The sequence below is a fragment of the Podarcis cretensis genome (assembly GCF_951804945.1).
Source record: "Podarcis cretensis genome assembly, chromosome: 4".
Lineage (NCBI taxonomy): Eukaryota > Metazoa > Chordata > Lepidosauria > Squamata > Lacertidae > Podarcis > Podarcis cretensis.
The window spans coordinates 85,878,060-85,905,186 of record NC_137173.1 but is presented as its reverse complement, the minus strand read 5'-3'; the positions used below and the strand labels follow the sequence as shown (position 1 = coordinate 85,905,186).

The window sequence follows — 27,127 nt, the reverse complement described above, 5'->3', positions numbered from 1 at the left end:
TGGGGAGCCGCCTCATCCGTTTCTATGGCAACCGGGACAGAAGGGCGAGAAAGAGGGCGGAAGCGATTCCGTTTCTATGGCAACCGGGACAGAAGGGCGAGAAAGAGGGCGGAAGCGATTCGGCCGCTCGCTCGCTCGCGCGCACGCACGAACTTCGTGCCTCGCAGTTCCGTGTGCGCGAGCTGACGTGTCTGAGGAAGCCGGAAGTAGCCGCTGAGGAGGCTCGGCTGGGTTTCGTGCTTGGGCGCGGGGGAGGGTACCCTCTTCCCTTAAAAAAAAAAAAAACCGCCCCCCCCCCGTATCCGTTCTCTCTGTCTCCCTCACCCGCTCCCCGCCCTCCTACACCCCACCCGCCTTCCCTTCGCCATGACTGGCGCGCAGCTGCTGTTGGCCGTCGCGCTCCTGGTGGCTAATTCGCCCTCCGGCCCGGCCTTCTACCTGCCCGGCCTGGCGCCCGTCAACTTCTGCGACGACCCGGACAAATCCGACTGCAAGGTCCGTAGGGGCGGGTTGGGAAGGGCGGTTGAGTCCGGAGAGCGAGGCCTCAAATGCCGGAGGGGTGTGTGTGTGTGTGTGTGTCAGAGTACGAGTAATGTCGGTTAGTGGGGGGGGGGTGTCGTGTCATGTCATGTCATAATAGCCCCCCCCATGCATACATATATACAAGCTGTGCATTGACAGGAACCCCCCCCCCTTCAGATCGAAAGTGTTTCCTGTCTGCTTAGGCTTTCTTGCGTTTGGGATGGAGGAGTGGATTGGCTGGCAGGCAGGAAGTCTTCCAGAATGCCCTGAACTGCATCTTTTAATCTCTGCTTTTGTCAGTGCCCGTGTACCCTACAACATTTGTCCGATGAAAATAGGGACATCCTATTTCATATCCTACCAACATGTCTCCCAGGGAAAGAAAGGTAAAGGGACCCCTGACCATTAGGTCCAGTTGTGACCGACTCTGGGGTTGCGGCGCTCATCTCGCTTTATTGGCCGAGGGAGCTAGCGTACAGCTTCTGGGTCATGTGGCCAGCATGTAGGGAATCCTATTCCATATCCTCCAACATTTCTCCCAGGAAAATAGGGGCATCCTATTCCATATCCTCCAATAATTATCCCAGGAAAATAGGGACATCTTATTCCATACCCTCCAACATTTTTTTCCAGGAAAATAGGGACATCCTATTCCATACCTGCCCAACATTTCTCCCAGGAAAATACGGATGTCCATAGAAAAGTGTGACATTCCAGGATCAAATAAGAAACCAGGACAGTAAATCCGGGACTGTCCCTAAAAAATAGGGACACTTGTAGGGGTCTGCGCCCAGGCATGTGTAAGTGCCAACAAGCTGGTCAGGCTTAGTGGCCCGCTGCGGCTTGCTCATTGCCTTAGACCTTTATGTTAGGATGTAGCAGCTCCTACGATGGGCGCTTGGAAGTTGAAGTTGGAGAAACGAAACTAAAATAAGGCTCTAAAGCTGAGCTCTATGTAGCTGAGAAAGCAGAAATCCCAACTGTCTGGGGCTGTCCAGGGAGAGCAGGATGGCCTTTCCCACAAGGAGGATCTTCATGAACCTTGCCTGCCCCATCAGATGGGAGGAGCCATCCCACTCTCAAGAATGCTCTGCAGGTACCTCTGGGGAATTGTAGAGTTGGAATGGTCCCCAAAGGTCTTTTAGTTCAACTTCCTACTATACAGGAATCTCAGCTAGATCATACAGGACATGTGGCCATCCAATCTCTCTTCTCTCTCTCTCTCTCTCTCTCTCTCTCTCTCTCTCTCTGTATGTATGTGTAAAATGCACTTCCTTGCACTTCTGTGGTAGGATTGGCAGCGGCCTAACTTGTCTTCTCTTCTCTTTGGGTTTCCTTCAGACCCCTCCTTTTCTTCCTTTCTTTTTTACTGTTAGTGCTGCTTTGTAAGGAAGCCATGTTTCGTTGAATAGTTGTGTAGGGGTACGTGATTGGGTAGGCCAGTGTTAGGTAACTTCTTATGTTCTAGTGACTCGGGGTCTCTTAGAGGAATATTTTATTTTATTAATGAGTTGCCTAAAGAGATTGCATATCCCCAAGATTAGCTCCTCTTCTCTCCATCCTGAAGTACCGTTATTTTCCCTTCTCCTTCTCTGGAGTCATAAATTGATGAAGGACATGCCTGAAGTTGAAATAATAATATTTGGCAATGGAGTATGATTACCACTTTTGCTGCATTCATGTGTTTAGGAATCATAACTTTGGAGCTGAAACATGGGCTTGCATTTTCCCTCTTCCTTACCCATCCCTCTTTCCTTATGTGACATGTCTCTTATGTAGTACCTGCTCCTCAGTCTTATACTGATTTTTGTAAGCTCCTCTTGGAATACTTTTGGCTAAAGAGGAGTAAACATGCTTGTAAGTAAGATGGTGATGATGATAAATAAGTTCATGGTATTAATGCTCCTTGCAGTTTAAGCTGCCCTTAAATTTCATGCAGCTTCACAGACTTTAGATTAGAAATTATACTTACTGTATGTTTAAACTGGTGGTTTAAACTGGTGATAGCCTATTTATAATTACATGCAACACCTTCAGTGTACATAGAGCTTGGAAGAGTTAAACAACAGCAAGGGGCTGCTTCTTCGGCAAGGGGAAAACAATATTGCCACCTGTAACCTAAAGCGGAGCACTCCATTTATCACCTGAGGATTTTACCATCTCATTGTGATGCATGCATTGAGCATGCCATAGTCTGTGCATATGGAGTGTTATGCAGAAGTTTTTAATGTTTGTAGAAAGTTAAAACAACAATAATCTCAATGTGATGAATACTATGTTTGGACAACTTGATTAACACATTCATGCCTCCTTAAAGTTCCTGATTCTGTGAAGGGCAGACTACAGTATGGGCAAGAATAGGGTTTCTCTCCAGTATGGATACATTGAAGGCACTGCAGTGAACCTAGGCATGTAAAGGTGCTACCACATTGTTATCAGGAGAAAAGATGTTCTCCATGTGTCTGATGATGCCTTTTCAACCTGGTCTATTGGCTAAAGGCCATACCACGTTCTTTGCATTTGTATGTCTTTTCCTTCCAATGGATCACTTTGTGTTTGGAAATCAAGTTAAGATTCCTGAAACCTTTGCTGCATATTGGGCAGAGTTAGCAAAGAGTATAAAGTGTATAAATTCAATTAAGAAGAAGAAGAAGTATAAAACAGCAGAAGTTGTGGGGAAAGAGATGTAAGAGTAGCAAAGCGAATGAATGTTGCAAGTGCACTTAAATACTGTATGTTGTTGTCGTTGTTGTTGTTATATGCTGCTTAATTGCCAAAGTGATTTACAAGTATAAAACATCTGGGGGATGTTCCACTGCTTTATTTTTCACAGAAAATGTTCTATTTCATAAGTACACCATGAAATAAGAATAATAACAACAGGACAACTGCCAAAAAAAAAATAGTTTTGTTGCAGATCAGATTTATTCATAAAGTCATATACCATTGTAAAATACAACTGGAGTACCAGACCCCAAACATCATGGATATTTACATACATAATGTAATATAATTGAAAAAGATATAGTGCTTTACATCCATTTCAAACTAACTCTGAGATCATCTGAACCCTTATCTTGATCACCAAACTTTAAAAAGGGCTACAGTTCTTATAACATACTCACCTTTTCCCTTCATATGGAATTTTGACATCAGTACCAGATTGATGCTTTAAATATGGGAGGATCAGATGCTTCCTAGCTCTGTTGTGTTTGCAGTGAAACAGAACATGACAAATAAATTTCTGACAACCCTTATTGCAATGGTGTACTTTTTCTTCTAATCAAGTTCAGTTAAATCTACTTTCCATTAATGCTCCTGACAGAGAATTGCAGCACACCAGCATAAAACCTCTTTGAGCTTTAGGAAGGTTAAGAGGGCTGAAAATACTTTTATATCTAATAACATTTCCAGTTATCCAAACCCAAATATATTGGGGAACAAGTTTGACAGAAAAGGCCTTCAGCTCCTTAATTCTATGCACACCTTAGCTTCCTAATGAAAAGTAGTGGGGATATCCACAAAAAAACCCAAAAGATGTATTTAATGCAGATACCACCCCAGAAGCTCATGAAAGAATCTCAGACTATCAAACCTGCCCTATACCCGCAGGTCTCAGCTTTCCAAACTGTGTGTTGCGGCACCTTAGCGTGTCAACTGCAGTGTATAGGTGTGTCATGCAAACACTCCCTGCGCTCCTCCCGGGGCTGGAAAGGGGTTAGTTTAACCTCTAGTTTCTTTGTAAAACTGAATTACTGTGTCATGAAATGATGCATGTCTAAAAAGTTTGTCACCAACATGAAAAGTTTGGAAAGCTCTGCTATAGACCTGGAAGATGGCTGGAACAAACTGTCCACCCTTAGAAACAAAAGTCTGAGAGGTAAGAGATTCCATTGCTTTATGTGGGTCTTCCATAGCAATGGAAAACAAAACAAAAAAGAACACCAGGTACCAAAAGGCTCTCAATTACTCCAACAAATAGTCATCCATATACCACTTAGAAATCAATCCCCTTCTAGAAAACCAACAACAGCAAGATCTTAGTTCTATCACAACCATCTTTTCACTGTTTCTCTATGAAGAAAATGGCCTTAAAGCCCTTCTAAAACTTTTTGTTAAAGATAACAATACAGCACCATCTGCTTACAGTAATATACTAATGGACGTGCTTTCCAATTTGAGGGCATGCATCTCAAGTGAATTGAACTTGAATCATACGAGGATAGATCAAGCAGAAAGGGAGCCAAAGTACATATCTAACTCTCCTCCCTTGATGCAACAATATTTTGAGAGCTGACCTCTTCTACTATAGCTGGGTTGTGAGGATGTCTCCCAGTAAAACCCCTAATCAGAAATAATAGACTTTTGTCCGCTGAAGACTCCTCCAGTTTTTTCCATAAATGATCATGTTGGATCAAATGTATCCCTATCGTGTTTTATGACTTCCTTGATATTGTATGTGGGCTGGAACTGGTCTGTGACTGAAATAATAAAATTCATTCATCATGTTGGACTAAGTCAACAAAAGCTGTATAAAGTTCAGCCCTGAGTGTCTTAAAATATTCCTCTGCCAAATGAGATAAAACAAGGTAGTAATCCAAAAGAGAGTATCCTCTAAAAATAATCTGTTTCAAACCTGGAAAAAAATTCTAATTCATTTCCTCTGGGAAAACACAACACTGGATGCAGTTTGGTGGAGAGAGGCATTGGCTTCATGCTATTTTTCTAAGTTTTGTGGAGGTCCGTGATGTGGGTTTCCCAGAAAATTTTGAATGGGAAAACCTTTCTACACAAATTAGGGCAGTTTGCCTTGAAAGGTTGGTGTCCTAGAGAATAAGCTGATTTGGCATGTTTAGTTTCCTGAATAAAACTTTAAATTGCCACACTTTCCTAATACATATGCTATTGGCATCCTTTCACCTTTTGAAAAGGCAAGTTTTCAATGGAAGCTTTAGCCTAGAGCTGGTATAGCAAAGTGGAAGGAAGACCTGCCCTCTACCACCACTTTTTGCCCTGGCATGTGCCATCAGGACCTGGGGTATGGTGGCTGATCAACCTCTCTGCTCCTCCTGGCCCCAAGTCAGGATTGTAAGTGTAACTTACATCATTTTTTCTATTGGGAAGACTGTTTTGCACTATTTGCCATTTTCATTTCCGATATAGTTTTCCTACAGTGTATTTGTATTACAAACTCTTTTAATTAAAAAATTCATAAATACTCTGTTTCCCTCATTGACTTTCTGTCACTTTAAGTAGTTTAGATGCATGTAGTCTTCTGTTTATTAAATCTGTCCTATCTCAATTCTTTTTTACTACTTTTATTGTTTGATTGAGCAACTATGCAGATGGCAGCTATGCAGAGACCTGATATACAGTGGTTTTAAATCAAAACAACTATTCTTTATAGCTACTTGTAGAAGTCACACAGGCAAGCTTGATTACATAATGCTAATTGCATAATGTAATTCATCTTTTGTAAGGAAGGGCAGAGCATACACATTTAAAATAATGGTCAAAATACTCTATAATTGCAGTGTGTATAGCTTTGATGACTGATACATTAAGTATATATCTTAATACAGTATAACACTACAGTACTAACATTCCAAAACACTTGTTCTTACCTGTTATTTACTGATAAGCGGTTAACAAAAAGAATATAGGGTTTTATTACAATGACGTGTATACATGTTGTTAAATTTATAAATAATGTCTCGTTGTGTTTTTGCAGCCTGTGATAGAGCTATTTGTGAATAGACTAGACTCTGTGGAATCAGTCCTTCCATATGAATATACTGCGTAAGTATATGAAATATTATTCTTTGATTTAGGATAGGATAGATTTTGTAGACAAGGTTATGATTGTCCAAGCTGCAGTGTCAGTGTTACTTGATCTTTGGTTTAGTTGCTTTTTACCAAGGTTTAGCTTGCTAAATCCTGCTCCTGATATTTGCCAAGAGGATAGGATTCTCTTGCTCTGTTTTAGAAGTTGGTTTTTCCATTCAATTATATATTATATATTTTAAACAAAAAACTTGGGAAAAATTTTGAACTAATGGTTTTTGCTGGCTATAGAAGTTTCAAAACGTAGAATCCCAAATTTTGCAATTTGCACTACTAAGCCAATCTAACATTTTTGGATCCCTGTAAAGAATGAAAGTTTTTAGTCAATCATCTTTAAATGGCATGCACAAATAACTTAATTAGATATTACTTTGGGGGTGCTTAATATAGACCAGTACTCTTGAACTCCAACTTTCATCTGTTGCAGAAAGCACGGCCAATGATCAGGAATGAAGGGAGTTGTAACAAGCAAATAATTTGTGTGGAGCATTATCTCAAATATATTGCTCAGTGATGCAGACATAAGCACACTTGGTTGAAAGTCAACTTAGTGAACATGATTGTCTACAGGGAAGTGTGTTCAAATAAGGCAACTTAAATAAGATTCAAGAGTTTCCTGTGAAATTCATTAAATTGTCCTGAATTTTATATAGGTATGCATTTTAGATATAGAATATAAGACAGACTTCAAGTTTTGCTGAATTTGATTTTAGGTTTGATTTTTGCGAAGCTTCTGAAGGGAAACGTCCATCTGAAAATCTTGGCCAGGTGTTGTTTGGAGAACGGATTGAGCCCTCACCATATAAGGTATTTTAATTGTTTTAAAAATCAAAGAATTTGCAGAATCTAAGCAGTGAATCCCAGTTGTTGGCATGTTTTGATTTGTACAAATGGACTGAAGGTTTTTAAAACTTTATTAGGCTTTTGGTTAAGCCTGCCCTAGCACATGACATTCTTGAGGAAATATTAGGATCAGGAGTGGACTCACTGGTGTTGCTCCCCCTGCTTTACCTTTTCTCCACAGGGGTCCGAGCCCTAAGTGGGTAAATTAGATTTTCCCACACTGCACTTCCTGCAACATCAGCATTACATTGTGGGTATTGTTGAGTCCTGCTGCACAGGCCCATTGCTGCTGATACTGGACAGTTTGCCTGGCAACAAGGAGACAGCCTGCTTCAGCTCGGACAGGAGCACCAGCCCCACACTGCTTGACTTATGATTAATAATAATAATAATAATAATAATAATAATAATACCACACTCATCTGGCTGGGTTTCCCCAGCCACTCTGGGCGGCTCCCAACAGAACACTAAAAACATGATAAAACATCAAACATTAAAATCTTCCATAAACAGGGCTGCCTTCAGATGTCTTCTAAAAGTCAGTTGTTTATTTCTTCGACATCTGATGGGAGGGCGTTCCACAGGGCAGGTGCCACTACTGAGAAGGCCCTCTGCCTGGTTCCCTGTAACCTTACTTCTCACAGTGAGGGAACCGCCAGAAGGTCCTCTGTGCTGGACCTCAGTGTCCGGGCTGAATGATGGGAGTGGAGACACTCCTTCAGGTATACAGGGCCAAGGCCGTTTAGGGCTTTAAAGGTCAACACCAACACTTTGAATTGAGCTCGGAAACGTATTGGGAGCCAGTGTAGGTCTTTCAGGACTGGTGTTATGTGGTCTTGGCGGTCACTCCCAGTCACCAGTCTAGCTACTGCATTCTGGATTAGTTGTAGTTTCCAGGCCACCTTCAAAGGTAGCCCCACATAGAGCGCATTGCAGTAGTCCAAGCGGGAGATAACTAGAGCATGCACCACTCTGGTGAGACAGTCTGCGGGTAGGTAGGGTCTCAGCCTGCGTACCAGATGGAGCTGCTAGATACCTCCCCTGGACACAGAACTGACCTGTGCCTCCATGGATAACTGTGAGTCTAAAATGACTCCCAGGCTGCACACCTGCTCCTTCAGGGGCACAGTTGTCCCATTCAGGACCAGGGAGTCCCTTACACCCGCCTGCCCCCTGTCCCCCCAAAACAGCACTTCTGTCTTGTCAGGATTCAGCCTCAGTCTGTTGGCCACCATCCATCCTCCAACTGCTTCCAGACACTCACACAGGACCTTTACCAATTCTGATTTAAAAGAGAGGTAGAGCTGGGTGTCTTCTGCATGCTGATGAATACTCAGCCCAAACCCCCGATGATCTCTCCGAGCAGCTTCATATGGATATTAAAAGACATGGGGGAGAAGATGGAACCCCAAGGCCCCCCACAAGTGAGAGCCCAGGGGTCTGAACACTCATCCCCCAACACCACTTTCTGGACACGGCCCAGAAGGAAGGAGCGGAACCACTGTATAATAGTGCTCCCAGCTCCTCTAGACGATCCAGAAGGATGTCATGGTTGACGGTATCATAGACCGCTGATAGATCCAGCAGAACTAGGAAACAGCTTTCACCTTTGTCCCTAGCCCGCCAGAGATCATCGACCAGTGCAACCAAGGCAGTTTCAGTCCCATGATGAGGTCTAGATCCTGATTGGAAGGGATCCAAATGGTTTGCATCCTCCAGGCGTGCTTGGAGTTGTTCAGCAACCACCCTCTCAATCTCCCACTAAATGGAAGATTTGAGACTGGGCAATATCGCAGGTGTTGCATTATGCAAAATAATATCTGGGCTGGTGAGTCCAGTTGCATAGCTCTGGCAGTGCTGACAAGAGTGACGCTTGCTCCCCCAGCCCCCGCCTACCATCTGGTTGGGCTTCAGAAGCTTGGTCAGCTTAGCCATCTTAGAAACATGTCTAGCTATGCTCCTCATGGGCATGCCCTATGTCTGGCCAGACCTCCCTAGAAGCACACAGCCTTAGTCTGTTCCTAGGCTATTCAAGGGAAGGGCCCCAAGCTATAGAAGAAAAGGGCTTGCCTGGATAATATATTCCTAGCTTAGAAACAGTTGTGCTGCATTGGAATTGTGGACATGTTGGCTGCCAGTTGATGAAATTAGGAATGTGGTTTTTTTTTTAAAAAAAAAAACCCAAACAAACTGGGAACATCTCACCTTGGTATCCTATATTTTTCATTTGCCCCAACACACATTCGTTCATTTTCACCAAATGTAATGTTTTGTTTGCAGCTACAGTATTGCTAGAATCTAAACTAAGATGGGTCTTGCTTCTTTGTACCCTCATCTTACTATATAGTTTTCAGTTACATCATGCAACCATATTAAAAAGGTAAAGGGACCCCTGACCATTAGGTCCAGTCGTGGACTCATCTCGCTTTATCGGCTGAGGGAGCTGGTGTACAGCTTCCGGGTCATGTGGCCAGCATGACTAAGCCGCTTCTGGCAAACTAGAGCAGCGCACGGAAACGCCGTTTACCTTCCCGCCGGAGCGGTACCTATTTATCTACTTGCACTTTGACGTGCTTTCGAACTGCTAGGTTGGCAGGAGCAGGGACTGAGAAACGGGAGCTCACCCTGTTGCAGGGATTTGAATCGCTGACCTTCTGATTGGCAAGTCCTAGGCCCTGTGCTTTAACCCACAGCGCCACCTACGTCCCGTCGCAACCATATTAGGCAGTCTATTAAAGCAGTTTAGGACAGAGAAGCCTAGTATAGGATCAGTATGTATAAAAATTCACTCAGGTATTATTTTAAATGTGCTTATGGTATTACTGCCATGTAGAAAATTCTGTTGTTTAGCCTATTCTACCCGTAAGTTTTTATTTATTAAATCCTTCTGAATTAGCCACCTGAAATATTTTTTGCAGTTCAGGTTGTTAAAAGACTTGGATCAAAATTCCCTTTGGTTTAAGGTAAAAGAGAGAATAGTTTGAAATAGTTTTCAGTATAGTTGGACTTCTTAACAAAATAAAAATTGGATTGAGAGTTTGGGTTTGCTGTTGTGGAGAAAAAAGTTGCTATTAGGCACGTGGTAAAATCACGTAAGTTAACTGAATTGTTGTATGTAATAATTTGAGAACCTGTGCATGTGTGCATTTTGATGTTCTGCTGTTATTCTTTTGGGAACTTTTCCATTAAATCTTTAAGTAATTTGAGTGAGCAATGTGTAAAAAGCAGATTTGTTTCTAAATTCTTTCTCATTTTTTTAGTTTACCTTTAAGAAAACAGAGACTTGCAAGCATGTTTGTACAAAAGAATATGATTTGAAAAACCCAGATCACAAGCAAAAACTAGATTTTCTGAAAAAGAGTATGCTACTGAACTATCAGCATCATTGGTAGGTTCATGTTTAACTTTTAAGCAATTGCTTACTTTTAGTAGAAAATATAGAATTATGGTAGCTTATGATGAGAAATGCGGAACATTCGTGGAAAGAAATGTAATGTTTTCTTCCATTTAATACAACATAGTTATAATTTCTTATTTCTGTTTAAAAAATAAAAGTATGGATCTACTGGAACAGCAATTCAATATCCTTTTGTGCATTAAAAACTATAGAAGCAAATGGTGATAGTGCGAATCATCTGGAGCTGATTTGGGGACGCATTCAGGAGAAACAGAGAATCTGTTCCCCAAGCAGTATCCATTAGCTATCACCTAAACATTACTATTACTAACATTGTTAGTGAATCTATATTTTGCCTTGACAGATAAAGTTCTTCTCAAAATTTATAGCTGTGGTACATCTTTAATGATACAGGCTTCATCTGAAAATACTGTATTACTTATTCATTTTATAGGATTGTGGATAATATGCCAGTAACTTGGTGTTATGATGTGGAAGATAACCAAAGGTTCTGCAATCCTGGATTTCCCATTGGTTGTTACTTAACAGAAGATGGACATCCCAAAGATGCCTGTGTTATCAATGTATGTATAAATAAATTTTAAATAATGCGTGCAAGATTACTGTGCTGCTTGATTCCCCCCCCCAAAAAAATAAAATAAAAAAATTGCTGTTATCAGTGTAAGTATGCTATTTTTAGGAGCCTGCTTTGACACCATTGCAATGACTGAGTTATCATGGAGGAGTAGAAGGAAGGAGGCGTAGATGGACAAAGGCTGTTTCTAATAACAATAGGCAACTAATCTGCTTAATATTGTGCTTCTCAGCCTGACTTCTTCCTCCCATATCCTGAGTCTGCTCCATGAAACCATTAATTTCCACACCTTATGCCTTCCCCTTTTATTAAAGCAGTTGGTGTTAGAACAGCATAAAAAGAACATAGAAATGAATTGTTGCATGAAAGAAAAATTGGATGACAGGTAATGTTATCCGTTAGTGATTCTGGTGAACCAGTTTGAATTTTCAAACTAATTTGCAGTCTCTGCGTGGAGGAGAATTTGTTTCTGAAAGACAGAATATAATTCTTTGGAATTGGATTTCAGCTCCCAGTTGTTGTTGTTCCTGAAAATTCGGCTGTTGGGATATTCCCTGCATCCATGATTCTGTATACAAAAGTCAGCTTAGTTCATAAATTAGCATTAATGGTAAATTGTAATGCTGTTTCTTGTACTGCAAGGAGACTTAAGTTCTTAAACCTGAGAAATGGGATCAATTTTTAAAGTTTGGACTGTGTAAAAATGGAATCTTATGAAATGGCTTTTCACAGTTACCTCATTTTTATGTATAGTATGAGAATGCAGGAAGCAAACAGTGGACTGATGTGTTCCCCCTTCTGTGGAACTATAAAAGGAGTTTGGAAGCTTTTACTTCCATTTTAGATGAAGTGCAGCTTGTTGTGATTTTCAAACCAAAATAAAATGTGGTTAATCTTATCTGTGGTTTGTTGAAAGAAGCGGCATATAAATTTTAATAATAACAATGATGATGATGAAGGGGAGTTATTTTATAAGCCAGTTGTGCGCTGCTCCATCCACCTATTTGATTAAGTTTTTTCTACATATTTTTTTCTGTAGTCTGAGTTCCATGAACACGACACCTTCTACATATTCAACCATGTGGACATCAAAATAGCCTACCACATGGTAGAAAATGAAGCTCCCAGCGCAAGACTAGTAGCTGCTAAACTTGAACCAAAAAGGTGAGCCTTTAGTTTTATTACTAGATCTGCGTGGCATCTTGGCAATGTTATAACTTGCTTTGAAAGATATAAGGGAATTTAACATGCTCCTCACAGTGGACTTCACGTTAAGTGGAAGGTATAGGAGTGGGAGGGAGGGAACACTTAAGATTTTTCATTCTTAATAGGAAAAATAATAATGGACAAGTATATACGATACTAGTTGGTAAACATTGCTACCATTGTGATCCCATTTATATAGGCCCAGTTCACAAATAACACAAACTGCACCGTAGTTACAATTTAATTATGGCTTTGCTGCCCCAAAGTTCACAAGTCACTCCTCATCTGCTTATTCCTGGTAGAAGAGATACCATGCCAGTATGTGCAAACCAGCACTTGAGGTTTGTTTCTCTCCTAAAAAACATAATGTTAAGTCAAGAACAGACCTTGCCTTGCCAACATGGTTTGTTAGGGGGGAAAGCCAAACCGTGAGTGCTGGTTCACACATAACAGCAAGTCAGTCTCTGGTTTTGTTAAATGAAGCAATGTGGAAGGAGAACTGTTGGGACCTTTGAGCAATGTGCACTTTAAGCTATGATTTAAAGCTAGTCTCTTTCAGGCCACCAAATACACTCATCCTAGTTTTGTTATTTAAAATCTGTTGCCAGAACGACGGCATTTTGCACTCAAATCTATTGTCTTTGGTTTTTTAAACAGTTACAAGCACACTAATCCTGACAGCCCAGACTGCACAGGACCACCTATGGATTTAAGTAACAAGCTTACTTCTGGAATTGTCAAAATTCCCTACACATATTCAGTTACTTTTGAGGTTGGTATGCTTGTCGGCTTTTCCCATTTCTTTTCCTGGAGAGGGCATGATTTGGAAAGTACTTTCTGAGGTTTTAAAATAACACTCTGTTGGTGATTCTTGTACTAGAAATTCATAGCAGAGTTGGAAGGGGCCACGAGGGTCATCCTGTCCAATTCCCTGTCATGCAAGAATCTTTTTCCCAACGCGGGGCTGAGATTAAGAGTCTTGTTCTCTACTGACGGAGCTGTCTTAGGTGAATTTTAAAAAGTGGCATTATGAAATACTAATGAAATCCTAGTAAATGTCTTAAGAAAGGAGATTCATCTAAACTTTTTTATTGCGTTATTCTAGGCTAACGAGGGAAATAACTTTTGTAGAAAATGTCATAGATGTTACTCAGTTAAAACTCTTTGGAATTCTGATAAAGGAAGACAGCCAATGATGGCCACTTGCCTGAGCGACAGAAATCTGCTTGCCTTCCGGAGCAGCTTTTGCAAGTGTGCCAGGGAACCATAGTGGTAGGAGAGGAAGAAGTCCCACTGGGTGAGCAGGCCCCTGGTTGCTCTATATTGGATCTACACTAAAATGGTATTTGGGACGCGGGTGGCACTGTGGGTTAAACCACAGAGCCTAGGACTTGCTGATCAGAAGGTCGGCGGTTTGAATCCCCGCGATGGGGTGAGCTCCCATTGCTCGGTCCCTGCTCCTGCCAACCTAGCAGTTTGAAAGCACGTCAAGGGCAAGTAGATAAATAGGTACCGCTCCAGCGGGAAGGTAAACGGCGTTTCTGTGTGCTGCTCTGGTTCACCAGAAGCAGCTTAGTCATGCTGGCCACATGACCCGGAAGCTGTACGCCAGCTCCCTCGGCCAATAAAGTGAGATGAGCGCCGCAACCCCAGAGTCGGTCATGACTGGACCTAATGGTCAGGGGTCCCTTTACCTTACAGCTTAATGCTATACATGTTTACTCAAGAATGAGTTCCACTGTGGTCAGTGAAACTTACTTCTAGGCAAGCACATAGCTCAAATAGTTAGAACACACTGCTGATAATGCCAAGGTTGCAGGTTCAAATCCTGTATAGGACAGTTGCATATTCCTGCTTTGCAGGGGGTTGGACTAGATGATCCTTAGGGTCCCTTCCATCTTTACAATTCTGATTCTATGTAGAGGACTGCAGCTTCAGTGAGAAGTCTCTATGCAGAATATAGCCTTCAAGAAGTATAGAGGCAATGGTAGCTGCTTGTCACCTTTTATTTGTTCATTATCATGTCTGATACTATTTTAGTGAAGCAATTCCTTTCTCAAAAAGACTGTTTTAGCTTACATTCTTGACATCTGATCTTAAATGTGAGAGAGGTGTAGCATGGTGAGTTAGAAATCCAAAATTCAAATATTGTGTCTGTCATGAACTCACTAGATAAACTTTTAGGTAAGGCACTCAAAGCCTTAGTTGTCATTCCTCAGCAATGTGATGGGTCATAATACTGATTTAACTTACAGGGCTTGTTATAAGTATTATAACAAGATAATGAGCATATTGTGAGCCTCTTTGAATGCTTGAAAGTATTATATAAATATTGAATATTATGACGAAAATCTTAATGTTGGTTGCCAGGAATCCTAGTGATTTCTCAGTTCCACTGAAAATAGTGATAAAATTCTCATTAGTATCTATGTAACTAAGATCAGAAGAAAATAAGTTGTTCATGATCCCCAAGAATTATTTATGAGATATATGTGTGTGTGTGTGTGTGTGTGTGTGTGTAGTTATGTTGCCATTCCCAGTATAAAAACTTGGCAAGTCTGTTATAATTTTCTTTCAGTTGTATGACATCTAATAATTAACCATTTTCTCTTCAGAAAAATGATGAAATCAGGTGGGCCTCCAGGTGGGATTACATTTTAGAATCCATGCCTCACACACATATACAATGGTTTAGGTAAGGGAAATGTTTTCATTTTGTAATTCAACATATTGGAGCACTTTTTTGGTAAAAAAGATAATGGTTTGACAACTGGCCATCATGTTTCCTTTTAGCATTATGAATTCTCTTGTGATTGTCCTTTTCCTGTCTGGGATGGTTGCTATGATCATGCTAAGAACTTTGCATAAAGACATTGCAAGATATAATCAGATGGATTCTACTGTAAGTATAAGTTTTTTTCAAACAAATTGTAAAAGAAATGTTTAAAATTTTTCAGGTCTCTAATACAACATTTTTTTGTGATGCCTTCTAAATATTCATGTTTAGAAATGTTGTGAATGTCTTTGCCTCAGTCATGTTCTGATAAACATATTGGCAACCTAACTTTTTATCTGTATTATGCCCAAATAGCTTTTATGTATATTCATTTTATTAGAATGTTGATATGCTACCCTTCAAGTATAAATACACCATTCATTGTGGCTTACAGAAAAAAACCCCAGCTGATTTTGCAGCTGTATTAACTGATATAAACATACTCCTTTTGCAACAATAGTTACTGACAAAATTTTGTGTTAGGATATCGTAGCGTATAATATTGTCAAAAGGAAAGGTGGAACACAGTCTGTTCTGTGAAAATAATACATATTAGTAGGGATGCTTTTTACGTCATACTCAAGAGTAGATCCATTGAACTCAATGGGCATAAATAACAAGACCATTGGTTTCATTAGATCTAGTCTGAGTATGATTAATCTTGGATATCACAGGCATCTTGAATACCTGAAGGATTTACCATTGAGACAGTTAACTAATAAGAGGCCTTCCTAGTTGCAGTAACTGCAGCCCACAGGGGATCTGAATTGCGAGCCTTGTCCGTACAAAGCCATCTTATATGTTTTCCATAAGGTAATGCTGGGTACAGATGCAATCTCTGCAAAGGTTACCCCAAACAGACCAAGGGAAGCTGGGTGATTACCATGGTTTTGCTTACTTCTTTTGATGAACGATGTATCCCAGGCTTCCTCAACCTTGGCCCTCCAAATGTTTTTGCCCTGCAACTCCCATGATCCCTAGCTAGCAGGACCAGTAGTCAGGGATGATGGGAATTGTAGTCTCAAAACATCTGGAGGGCCGAGGTTGAGGAAGCCTGATGTATCCCATTGAATTACCCTGCCAAGACTAGTGAGATTTTCAGATTGTCATCCCAGCACACACTGGATTTCTTCCTGTTGGGGAGTGACTTTGTCTACAAATGATTGCATGACACATGGCATTCTTGCTTCAGCTTGGCCAGGGACAGAACTGGGGAGGAGCCTCGTAGACCATAGACACCCCCAACAAGAACCTTCACACTAAGTGTCCAACTTTACTATGTCCCAAAAGGTTGAAAGAACAAAGTTCTGAGGTCTCATTTGTATGTTACTCGTTGGTTTCGAGTTATAAAGTTTGAATGTTTGGTGTTGTGTGATATTTCAGTATTTTATCTAAACCATACGCAGAGTTTGTAAATTTGGAGGGATGAAGTTAGATATATATATATATATAATTGTGTGTATAAACCCCTCAACTGGCTTATTAATTTTCAGGAAGATGCTCAGGAAGAATTTGGTTGGAAACTGGTTCATGGTGACATATTTAGGCCTCCAAGAAAAGGAATGCTACTCTCAGTGTTTCTGGGCTCTGGAACACAGATTTTAATTATGACTTTTGTTACTCTATGTAAGTATAAAGTAATGGGATACATGGGTGAAGCAGTGCCCCTTAATTCTAAAAGCTCTTCTGTCTAACCTTGGTTAGATGATCAACAACACGCAATGTGCTTGTTCTCTCCTTGTCCTTTCCTTGCATGTATCTACCTCACCCTTCCTGGTTTGAGGCATGTTTGCTGGTGCTGGATGTTCATAAGGTCCTCAAAACATACATAAACACACATAGGAGATTTGACTCTCAAACTGCTTTGATGCTGAGAGAAAAAGTGGTGAACTGATCAGGACCCAGAAGACTAGGGTTCATGCAAATGCCCACTCAGCCATGAAGCTCTTTGGCCGACCATCAGTCAAGTCACATGTTTTGACCTAATACATATCACATGAGAATAAAATGTGGAGGAAACCACGTATACCACCTTAAGCTCTTTGTAGGAAACATGGAATCTAAATGTAAAAATAAAATAATAAGAATTCTGGTTGGTAACTACTACTGCTATTGTTGTTGTCGTTGTTGTTGTAATTCTGGTTGGTAACTACTACTGCTATTATTGTTGTTGTTGTTGTTGTTATTAAATTAAATTTGAATGCTGCCGTATACCCACAGGTCTCAGGGCAGTTTGCAACATAAAATCACAATATCAAAACACAAAAACACATGATAAAAATAAAAACAACCCAATAATCCCCCCTCCCTAACACATTTTAACACATTTTATGCCAGTATACAGATAGTGCTATTGTAGTGGGTTCCAAAAGTGAAAATGGATGTTGTAGGAGCCAGCAGGAAGTTCACAGAGGTGATTTGCAGTATTCTTCAGGCTACTTGAACTGTGGATAGATGATGAGATCAGGAAGCATTACGTCTGCACAAATCCTAAATATATTGAATTTCACAAAGTAATAAATCTGAAACCTCTGGAAAAAAGGGGGAAATATACTATTGTGCCACCACTCCTAGGCACTGTGCACAACAGATGTGAATAAGGTAGTCTACATGAGAAGCACACATATCTTTAAGAGGCCTCTAAATATTGTGTATTTCCTTTTTCAGTTTTTGCTTGCCTTGGGTTTTTGTCACCTGCAAATCGGGGGGCATTAATGACCTGTGCTGTGGTCCTGTGGGTGCTGCTTGGAACCCCAGCAGGTTACGTTGCTGCCAGATTCTACAAATGTAAGTACAAAAGTTCATTTAACGTGACAGCACTTAAGTTCATTAGTCTAAATTATCATCACAGCAGTGATTTCCCCTCTGATCCTGTTTGCCCTCTGGGCAAGATGGAAAAATGTTTTAAGACTGAAGAGACACTACATGCAGGTTTAGATTGTTCTCAAGCTAGCAAACTTTCAAGTTGGATATTCTTTTATTGTATTAACTCTAACGTCAATTGTTCTTACTTGGATCTGCTTGCAGGGGAAGAGGTAACTGACATACTGTTATGGAAATCAGACTGTCAGTGGCTTTTGAAATTGCATTTTGTTTGACATATGAAGTTTGATCCAGCTTTTGTCTGCTTTGGTCTATATGTATTTGAAAGGGAGATAAAACAAAAGTTAAACCTATAACTGCTTTTACTGAGCTTCTCAATCAGTGTTCACTTTTAGTATAATGCAGTACGGTGTGTTGAATCAGTCTAATTTTTCAAAATTTTGTTTTAATAAAGATGAAAAAACAAATAACAAAACTGAACTTTAAGTTCAAGTGCCTGTCTAAACTGTTCTAATAAATAGGGAATTATGTTTGTACAGTACCTGTCATTTAATTGGTGCTGTTTGGGTTTCTTTTCATACAGCATTTGGGGGTGAAAAATGGAAGACAAATGTTCTGCTGACAGCCTTCCTTTGCCCTGGGTAAGTTAATTCCTATGATTACTATTAAAATAGGAATATGAGAAGCTTGGCTAAAACCGGTGAGTCTTCAGCAACATAAGTAAAACACAGCAACATCATTGCATGTCAGAGCTATGCACAGTTTGTGCCCTTTTTTGGTTTTTTTGTAAACCTTGTTTCCTTCTGCCACATGAAAAAAGTCGATTAAGCAGTGCCAGCATGACAGAAGTACTTTTTAAAAAGACAGGGGTTCTCTTCATTGATTCTTTATTTTACTCCTTGGGCTGCTTCTCAGACCACGCTGCATCTGTGGTGTCATATACTATACAATGCCTATGTCAAATCTTTCTGCTTAATCGCAGCAAGCAGTCATCCCCTGAAGTGGAGCTAAGACAGACATATATTTGGAGCTATTTAACTGAAACGTCAACTCCTGCTGGAGCTCAGTCCTGTTAGATTAAGGAAGAAAGGCTTGCTTGACCTCTTTGCCTGATATTTTCTACATGTCACCTGGGCTCAACGTTAAGCTAGACATATAGTGATATGATTTCAATAACATTGAAATTAATCAAGTGTGAGTTAATTGTTAAATCTCGTTTCTCTCTTAGCATTGTGTTTGCCGATTTCTTCATCATGAATCTGATTCTCTGGGGAGAACATTCCTCTGCAGCCATTCCATTTGGTACTTTGGTTGCCGTTCTAGCCCTCTGGTTTTGCATATCTGTACCACTGACGTTCATTGGGGCCTACTTTGGTTTCAAGAAGAATGTAAGTTCTTTGTCTTTCTGATCTTAACATGTTTTACTCACCTTCTCTGCACACATATCTCGTACCTTTTGAACTGCCTGAAAACAAATGGTGGGTCAAGTCCTTTAGAAGGCTGTGGATTTTGGGGTCTTGCCTGACTTCAGTGATTGAGTTGTGTATATATAAAGCATGGTCAAACAACAGGATTCAAAGCAAAAAAAAACCATTCTGAATGTGGTAGATCTCGTTAGATGAGATTTAGCTTGGATTTCCTTTATTGTGCTAGAAAACCATAGGATTGTAAATTCTTTTGACTAAGTACTTCCTTCTGTTTGTGGTGTTTAGTATAATTTAGATTATTTAGAAAGTCTCTTCCCCACCCTTGTTTATATCTTCTAAAGGCCATAGAACATCCAGTTCGTACTAATCAGATTCCTCGTCAGATTCCTGAACAGTCATTTTACACGCAGCCATTACCTGGTATCATTATGGGAGGCATTCTGCCCTTCGGATGCATCTTCATACAACTTTTCTTCATTCTTAATAGCATATGGTAAGCCAGTCTGCTTCTTGAAAAATGTTTGATGCCTTCTAAAGTACTTTTTCAACTTGCTGGTTTTTTTTTTAAAAAAAGAGCTTGTATTTGTTTTCTGCACTTTTCTCTGCTTTCTTCCATTATCAAAGCTTTTGACTGTTCTGCTTTAATGTCATATAAAGCCTGTGTTATGCTTGCAAGTATGTAGTTGTCTGGCCATAGGCTTTTGAAACCATCCAACCAAAAGTTGCCTGATGCAGGTCTTGGAGTGTCATGACACCTCTGTCTGACATTGGTTTTAGTGTTCTTATGTCACAGAAGGTCTTACCAGTCTTAGGTGAGACAGTTCGTTGGTGGGGAATCTTTGTCTATGGCCCTAAAGTCCATGGGCAACTGTGAGATGAATTAAACATGGGAGTAGTTTTATGCCATAAACTCTTAATGGATTTGGTTGAGCAGTCTTCAGATGCTGGAGTTCAACAATATTTGCCACTTGTATGCTAGAATGGCCAGGTAAACTTCACCAAGACTACTTTTGTTATGCTTAAACTTCTGTTTTCTAGGTCTCATCAGATGTATTACATGTTTGGCTTCTTGTTTCTGGTGTTCATTATTCTGGTTATCACGTGTTCTGAGGCTACTATTCTACTTTGCTATTTCCACTTGTGTGCGGAGGTAAGCCTACAGAATTCTTTCTTGCAACAGTCCTGTCTTGGGGGGATTTAAATTATTAGGAAAAAGGATTCAATCAATGACTTGGCTCCTAAGTTGCTATTCCTTTTACACAACAGTGGAGGGAGATTTCATAAAGTGCCTCTGTCCACTTATGTTTGTATTGAGGACCAGGGGCAGACTTTGGTATTATGGTGCCCGGAGCAAGGCCAAAATCCCCCCCCCCAAAAAAAACACTTTGAGTAGGTACCCATATAAATACAGTGGTACCTTGGACGTTGAACAGAATTCGTTCCGGAAGTGCATTTGACTTCCAAAATGTTCGGAAGCCTGTTGGCTGCAGGAAGCTCCTGCAGCCAATCAGAAGCTGGGTCAGCCACGTCAGACGTTTGGGTTCCAAAGAACGTTTGCAAACCGAAACACTCACTTCCAGGTTTGCGGCATTCGGGAGCCAAACCGTTTAACTTGCAAGACGTTTGGGATCCAACGTACGACTGTATAGGAATCATCATCATCATCATATCATCCACCCCCATTTTTTGCTCAACCTTATTTTTAGGTTCCTTAATTTTTACTTCATGTTTTAGGGTCAGCATAGGGTATACTCCAGATTTGTGTATTGACTCAAATATAATAGATCGTGTAATAACTGCTAAAACTTGCTGGGGCCAAGAAATGTGAAATATATGGCCCTTTTAAGATGGGTTGTGCATTCTAATCTGTATTTATTGCTTGCCTACACTTGCCATTTTCATTGCTGGCTGTTTAGAGAAGACATCCTATGAGGCATCTTTTTAAATAAATCAAATGTTTGTACCTTCAGATATTTTGAATCGTTTTAACCCGATTAGGTGATGATCTCCATCAATTTCCCAACAGGTTGTCTTTAAAATCGTATCAGCTGCTGGGGTCAAGTGCCTCTTCTTTTTTTCTTTTTAAAGACAGCTTTGTCCTCTCTGACACTAAAGCTTTCCATGGTGTGATTGACAGATACAGTAAATGGAGCCTTGCTGCTGATCACCAAAAGAACCTAGCTGTGGAATATGACCAAAAACAGGCTCCATGGTTTCAATTGGTTTTCTTAATGTTAATCCCATTTTACATTTCAAGTGAATCTGTACTTGGACTGCAGTACATACCTGCAGTGTTAGAGATAGGAAGGTGGGGGTGGAAATCCTCTACCCCCGCCTTTACATGCCTGGCACTGTGCACTGTCCTAGAACATTTGTGGTATCTGCTCCAAAATGCAGGTCCTCCAAATGTCAGCTTAGAATGTGTTTGCTCCCTTCAGAAAGGCATCCCTGTAGTATTTTATTTGAATAAGTTATTGATTCGCAAATGGTCTCTTTCTACGCAATCAATTGCCAGTAGCTCATCTTAGAAAATTATTAAAACCTTATAAAAGGTCATCATTATTAGATATGAAATATATAGTCTATGTTGCTTTGGTTTGCAAATATTCTCATGCACGTAAGTTGATTGATTGTAGCCCAGAAGGTCTACAAGTATTTAGCAGGTTTTTCAACCATTTCTCTCTTTGTTCTAGGATTATCACTGGCAGTGGCGCTCATTTCTCACCAGTGGCTTTACCGCTGTTTATTTTCTAATATACGCAGTACACTACTTCTTTTCCAAACTTCAAATTACGGGTACAGCAAGCACCATTTTATACTTTGGTTACACTATGATAATGGTACTGATCTTCTTCCTTTTCACAGGTAAATATGAATATATTTTTTGGTACTGAGACTTTATGTTAGAGTTCTCCTGGGGTGCTTCACACAATACAGTTTAAGAGTTCTAGAGCCATGTGCAAACTTTTTTCATACTAATGTTTGACGGACATCCCTATGGTTGCTTGTTTAAAAAACAAACAAACTTGTGTGCCTGTCTATTTTAATGTGGACCATGGACCTCAAGTTGTCGTGACATAAAGGTGGGATGTTTAACTGTAGTCAGGACATCTTTATGTTCATTTCCCTGCTCCCCTGCTTTCTACCTGTATCTCTGGCTGCTGAACGTTGGCAGTCATCTGTATAATTCCTAAACACAGTTAGGGGCCATTTCAGAATTTGATTGAAAATGCAAAATACAAACCCTTCCACTTTTTAATCTGTATTGTTGCATGCTTGCATTTGTTTACCTATTAAGGACTGTTAGAAGTTTTATACAGAGAGAGCTGTACTATTTGGAGAACATTCTTCTCCACTTGTAAGGGTTTAGAGAAAAGGTGTCAAAACCTTGATGGCTATAAAATATAAGAAGTTAATTGGATACCATTTTAGTATCTTAAACACTTTTTTAATTTTTTTGCACAAGTTACTGTTGCTTTCTGGAATAGTTTTTGTAGCGTTTTCCAGTTTTATATGCCGATAACTGTGCATTGGGATTCTTCTCCCTCCCCCCCCCCGAAACGTAGCTGTTTACAAGAAAAAAGAGGCTGTGCATTAAGGGATACGTACATAGTAAATTTCATTAAGCTTGGATGAGATCATTCTAGCAAGTGATCAGAATTACACACACAAGCCCCGAAGGCATCTAGCTTCCTGTGTCAAGATGATATAAAAGCTAAAAAGAGAAACTCATAATTGTTGCATCAAAACTATTATATTGCTGCTTACTCATCTGTTAAAAATGGTCAGCCTCAAGAAGGGTTCTGACGGTGCCCTGCTGCTGTGACGGTGTAGCACATGCTTGGGGCACTTGCTTCTCACACTGCATTCCGGGTCATTGATCAGACACAGCAGGCAAAATACTGGGAGCTATGTGACAAATCTGACTTACAGCTGGGCCCACAATACTGTATCGGAGTAAATGAGTCAGTTAAACATCAGTGGCTTAGCTACTATGGAAAAAAATAATACGATATCATTCACAGTTCTTGTTGCATTTTTCCATCATGAATGAACCATTGCTAAATCTTCATTCTTCACTACAAACACATTACATACATAACTTTGAATTAGAACCTGACGCATAAACATAGAAAAGCTTTGCAACATGTAAAGGAACAATACCTATCTTCAGTCATCTAAAGTTGCAAAAATTCACACTCATTAATTCTCAGTTACATGAAACACAGACTTCAAGTGACATTTTAAAAAAAGTCTATTTGTACATACTTTTTGTGAATAATCAGGTGCATAAAATCAATGTGCCATTGTCAAGCAGGTTTTGACTGCTCAGGAATATAAATATTCAAAGGGCTGTAAAAGCAGTAGTCTGTTGGTTTATTGGAGCACATGGTTATTTCCCAGCCATGAACAGACGTATCAAATGTTCCATTCTCCAATATCCTTCAGCTACCCTGGATTCTAAATCAGCCAAAAATTATGAAGTCAAATGGTCTGTTTGGTTGTGCTTTTCAGCATCAAAACTATGTATATATTTACCAAAATAACAAAATACACTCAGGCTGCATTGCACCACCCTGCATACATTACCTTGGAAATGTTCTTGCTTCAATTTAGTGGGACTTAATTCTGTCCCACTAATTCATATAGAAGGAGGCTTTACAGTGTGCCTTCTCACTGTGTGGAGACATAAAGAGGAATGTCCTTTCACTCAGAACTGGTCAAGCTATTTCATCATAATTTGTGAGTAGGTACAGTGTCTTGAATTAAGTCTACATATAGACTCAAATATACGCTAATTGAGGGAGCTAACTAACACTAATCTCCTGGTAATGTTGTTAACTGGAGATTTAAAAAAAATAAAAATCTGACTGGTACAGACTTCCTTTTAAAAATAAGTCAGGACATTCCAGCTTCTACAGCTACCCATTAAGACATTGAAACAAGAAGTTTCTGTCCCTGAAAGAGAAGGTATTGTGTATTGCAAAATAGGGTTGTGTTGATGCACAACACGTCTTTATTTTTTTTAGCGCTGGCTCCTTTAGCGCTGGGATCCTTCGTGGGCCTTGGTGTCCCGTCTTGGTTTTTTTAGCGACTTTTTTTTGCGGGCGCCATGTGCTCCAAGCGCTGGTACCCGGTCCTGTCCTGAGAGGCAACCTTCCATAAAAGGGCAGCCTTCTGTAAAAAAGATCAATAACTCTGGGGAACTATAGTCCGGCCCCCAACAGTGCCTGAGGGACAGTGAACTGGTCCCCGTTTAAAAAGTTTGAGGACCCCTGTGTTACAGTATCTAACAGAAATGTAAACTCATCCTTGGTATATGTGGTTTTTGCACTTTTTCCAGGCCACGTGGATCCTTTGCTCATTTGCATTCTTGTGCTTCCTGCATAAACAGCTGTGTTGCATCAACACAACCCTATTTTGCAATAAACAATACCTTCTCTTTCAGGCACAGAAGCTTCTTGTTTCAGTGTCTTAATGGCGTGGAGCCTGTGCCGCCCGCCATTTTGTCACCCCGCCCCTAGGCTGGCACTGCTCCCCATGCACCCACCTTCCTACGCCGTGTCGGGTTTACCTCAGTGTGCGGGGACTGACTGAGCAGGCGGCGAGGTCTTTGGGCGGGTGCATGGAGGAGCTTGAGGCAGAGTCGCCGCCGCTTGAGGCGCTGAATGGGAACAATAGGAGCACCCGCCCAAAGACCTTGCCGCCCGCTTACAGGCCAGATTGAGGAGCCTGGTGCACCGGATCTGGCCCACGTACCATAGTTTGAGGACCCCTTCTGTAACAGATCCATTGATGTTTATTTTGCCAATTTAAAATTCACGTTCTGTTTTGTAGGAACAATTGGATTCTTCGCATGCTTCTGGTTTGTGACCAAAATATACAGCGTTGTAAAAGTGGATTGAAGAAACTGTAAAATATAGGAGCCATCATCCTAATATAATGATACGCTTCTGAAGAAGAATTTAAGCTTTATCTGAAGTATTGACTTCTGTACCTTGTGAATGATACTGAATATACATTTTGCCCACCCAAAACATTTGTATTATAACTTTGCAATTTGTTTTCACTTGGGTGTTCTTACTGAAGGTTGAAGTTAAATATTGTATGCGTTTGTAAATGTTGCTTATAGTAGAACTTTTAAATTCTAAATGACTGGCTAGAAGTGAGTACATTACAGAATTTTTAATGATACTTCTAAATAAATAACGGGTGTAAATACAGTTTTCTAGGCTTGTTGAGTGGGGTTAATTATCCCCCTGCCCCATTGAAATAACTTCTTTCTATCATGACTTGGAAAGTTGACTCGTGTGTTGCTTTTTATTTTATTTTCCTGATTTTTTTTTTTTATATATTGGAGTTATGGCCATAAATCCACCTCACTTTTTCTGTGACTTCATTAGGTTCCAGTGTTGTTGGCCTTTGGAACCATGTGCCTCTTGAGTCTTGGGAATCTATCCATTCATAATTGTAATAATTACTATCAACATTTTCAGTGGATCATCACATATTATAAATAAACCCATGAAATTTTGTAAATACAGATATATTGATATGTTTTAAAAATATGTAGATTATATTTGTTAAATTCTAGGTTGGTTTAACTTTTTTTTTTGGGTTAATCTGCTCTACCCTATATAGATGTAACTGTTCATAACTGCACTACACTGTCAGTTCTAATCCGCTAGCGTAACTAGATTGAGACTGGATAATATGTTGAGAAGATCTGCATACAGAGAAGGAAGACGCACTGTCAAGTGTGCTCACAACAGATTTTAATGATTCATATTATGTAGAATGGATTGGGGGGGGGGTTGGACATACACAATCAGAAATGCCATTTGTCTTGTATTAATAGAATGGTTCAATTTGCTAGATGTGGAATTGACATTAACCCATATGCATCCTTGGAAAAAAGCAATGGAAACATGTTTATCATGTTGAGTTGGTTTGAGTTTACGTTAATGCCTGCATGTCTCCCACAAGAGCATATCTGCAACCAAGTTAAACTGCATGTTTTGGGCTCAGACATTCTGATTGGAGAAAAGAACCTATGTTTTTTCTAATACGTTCTTTCTAAAGATCATAAACTAATGCTTGAATATTAAAATCCAATAAAAGTATCTTTTGTTAATAACTTTTGAATTTGGTCTTGTAATCTAGCATTACAACTCTGTAATTAAACTTGGTGTCAGAGCTGCCTCCAGGTCCCAGCTCACAGAGGACCAACGCTAGGCTGTAGTTATGTACAAAAGTCTTTATTGAGATTCAGTCTCCATTTCAAAGCCGCAGCGTGCAGCTCTACGTCCCGACCTTAGACCGGCGAAGTCCTGTCTGAGTCTCCTCCCCCTCCACACCAGTTTGACTCTCGCTTTGCTCCACCTCTTCCTAAATTCCTTTCTCCTCTGGGCCCTCCTGCCCGCTAGGGTCTCATCCTTCCTGGACTCCTCTGACGCTGACCCTGACGATTCTTGCCCCTCCTTCCGGCGGGCTTTAGGACCTGGTTCCCTATCCGGGCTACCTTCTGTGCCGCTCGCCTGTACCTTTGAACTTGGCGCGCGCGCCCAGCCTGCAACTTTCCTCTTAACCGTTAACTCGCTCTCCGATGGAGGCGTGGTCCACCCTGACTCATCTTCTCTCGCTGGTGGTGCATATGTGGGCTCTGACACCTGGGACTCCTCCCCCCCACTACG

General features: G+C 40.4%; 1 protein-coding gene across 2 annotated transcripts; it reads left to right on the top strand.

Annotated features, from left to right (window-relative positions):
• Positions 1-207: 207 nt before the first annotated feature.
• Positions 208-26,571, top strand: TM9SF2 (transmembrane 9 superfamily member 2). 2 transcript variants are annotated; one of them, XM_079972713.1, is made up of 17 exons: positions 208-495; positions 6,254-6,321; positions 7,080-7,173; positions 10,470-10,597; positions 11,061-11,190; positions 12,241-12,365; positions 13,065-13,179; positions 15,023-15,102; positions 15,201-15,309; positions 16,677-16,809; positions 17,851-17,970; positions 18,590-18,647; positions 19,235-19,394; positions 19,775-19,926; positions 20,472-20,583; positions 22,127-22,298; positions 25,272-26,571. In XM_079972713.1, exons 1-17 carry the CDS (start codon positions 367-369, stop codon positions 25,337-25,339), a joined length of 1,953 nt encoding a protein of 650 aa, XP_079828839.1. In that variant the 5' UTR covers positions 208-366; the 3' UTR covers positions 25,340-26,571. The 2 variants fall into 2 exon arrangements, with proteins under 2 accessions (XP_079828839.1, XP_079828840.1); XM_079972714.1 differs by lacking the exon at positions 208-495 and adding an exon at positions 779-908.
• Positions 26,572-27,127: the final 556 nt, after the last annotated feature.

What these genes read in the sequence shown, in the direction of transcription:
- TM9SF2 (XM_079972713.1), top strand. Translation starts at nt 367, where the DNA reads ATGACTGGCGCGCAGCTGCTGTTGGCCGTCGCGCTCCTGGTGGCTAAT. An exon ending in ACTTTGGTTTCAAGAAGAAT is followed by an intron (nt 19,395 to 19,774) that starts GTAAGTTCTTTG and finishes TATCTTCTAAAG; the next exon opens with GCCATAGAACATCCAGTTCG. An exon ending in ATTTCCACTTGTGTGCGGAG is followed by an intron (nt 20,584 to 22,126) that starts GTAAGCCTACAG and finishes TCTTTGTTCTAG; the next exon opens with GATTATCACTGGCAGTGGCG.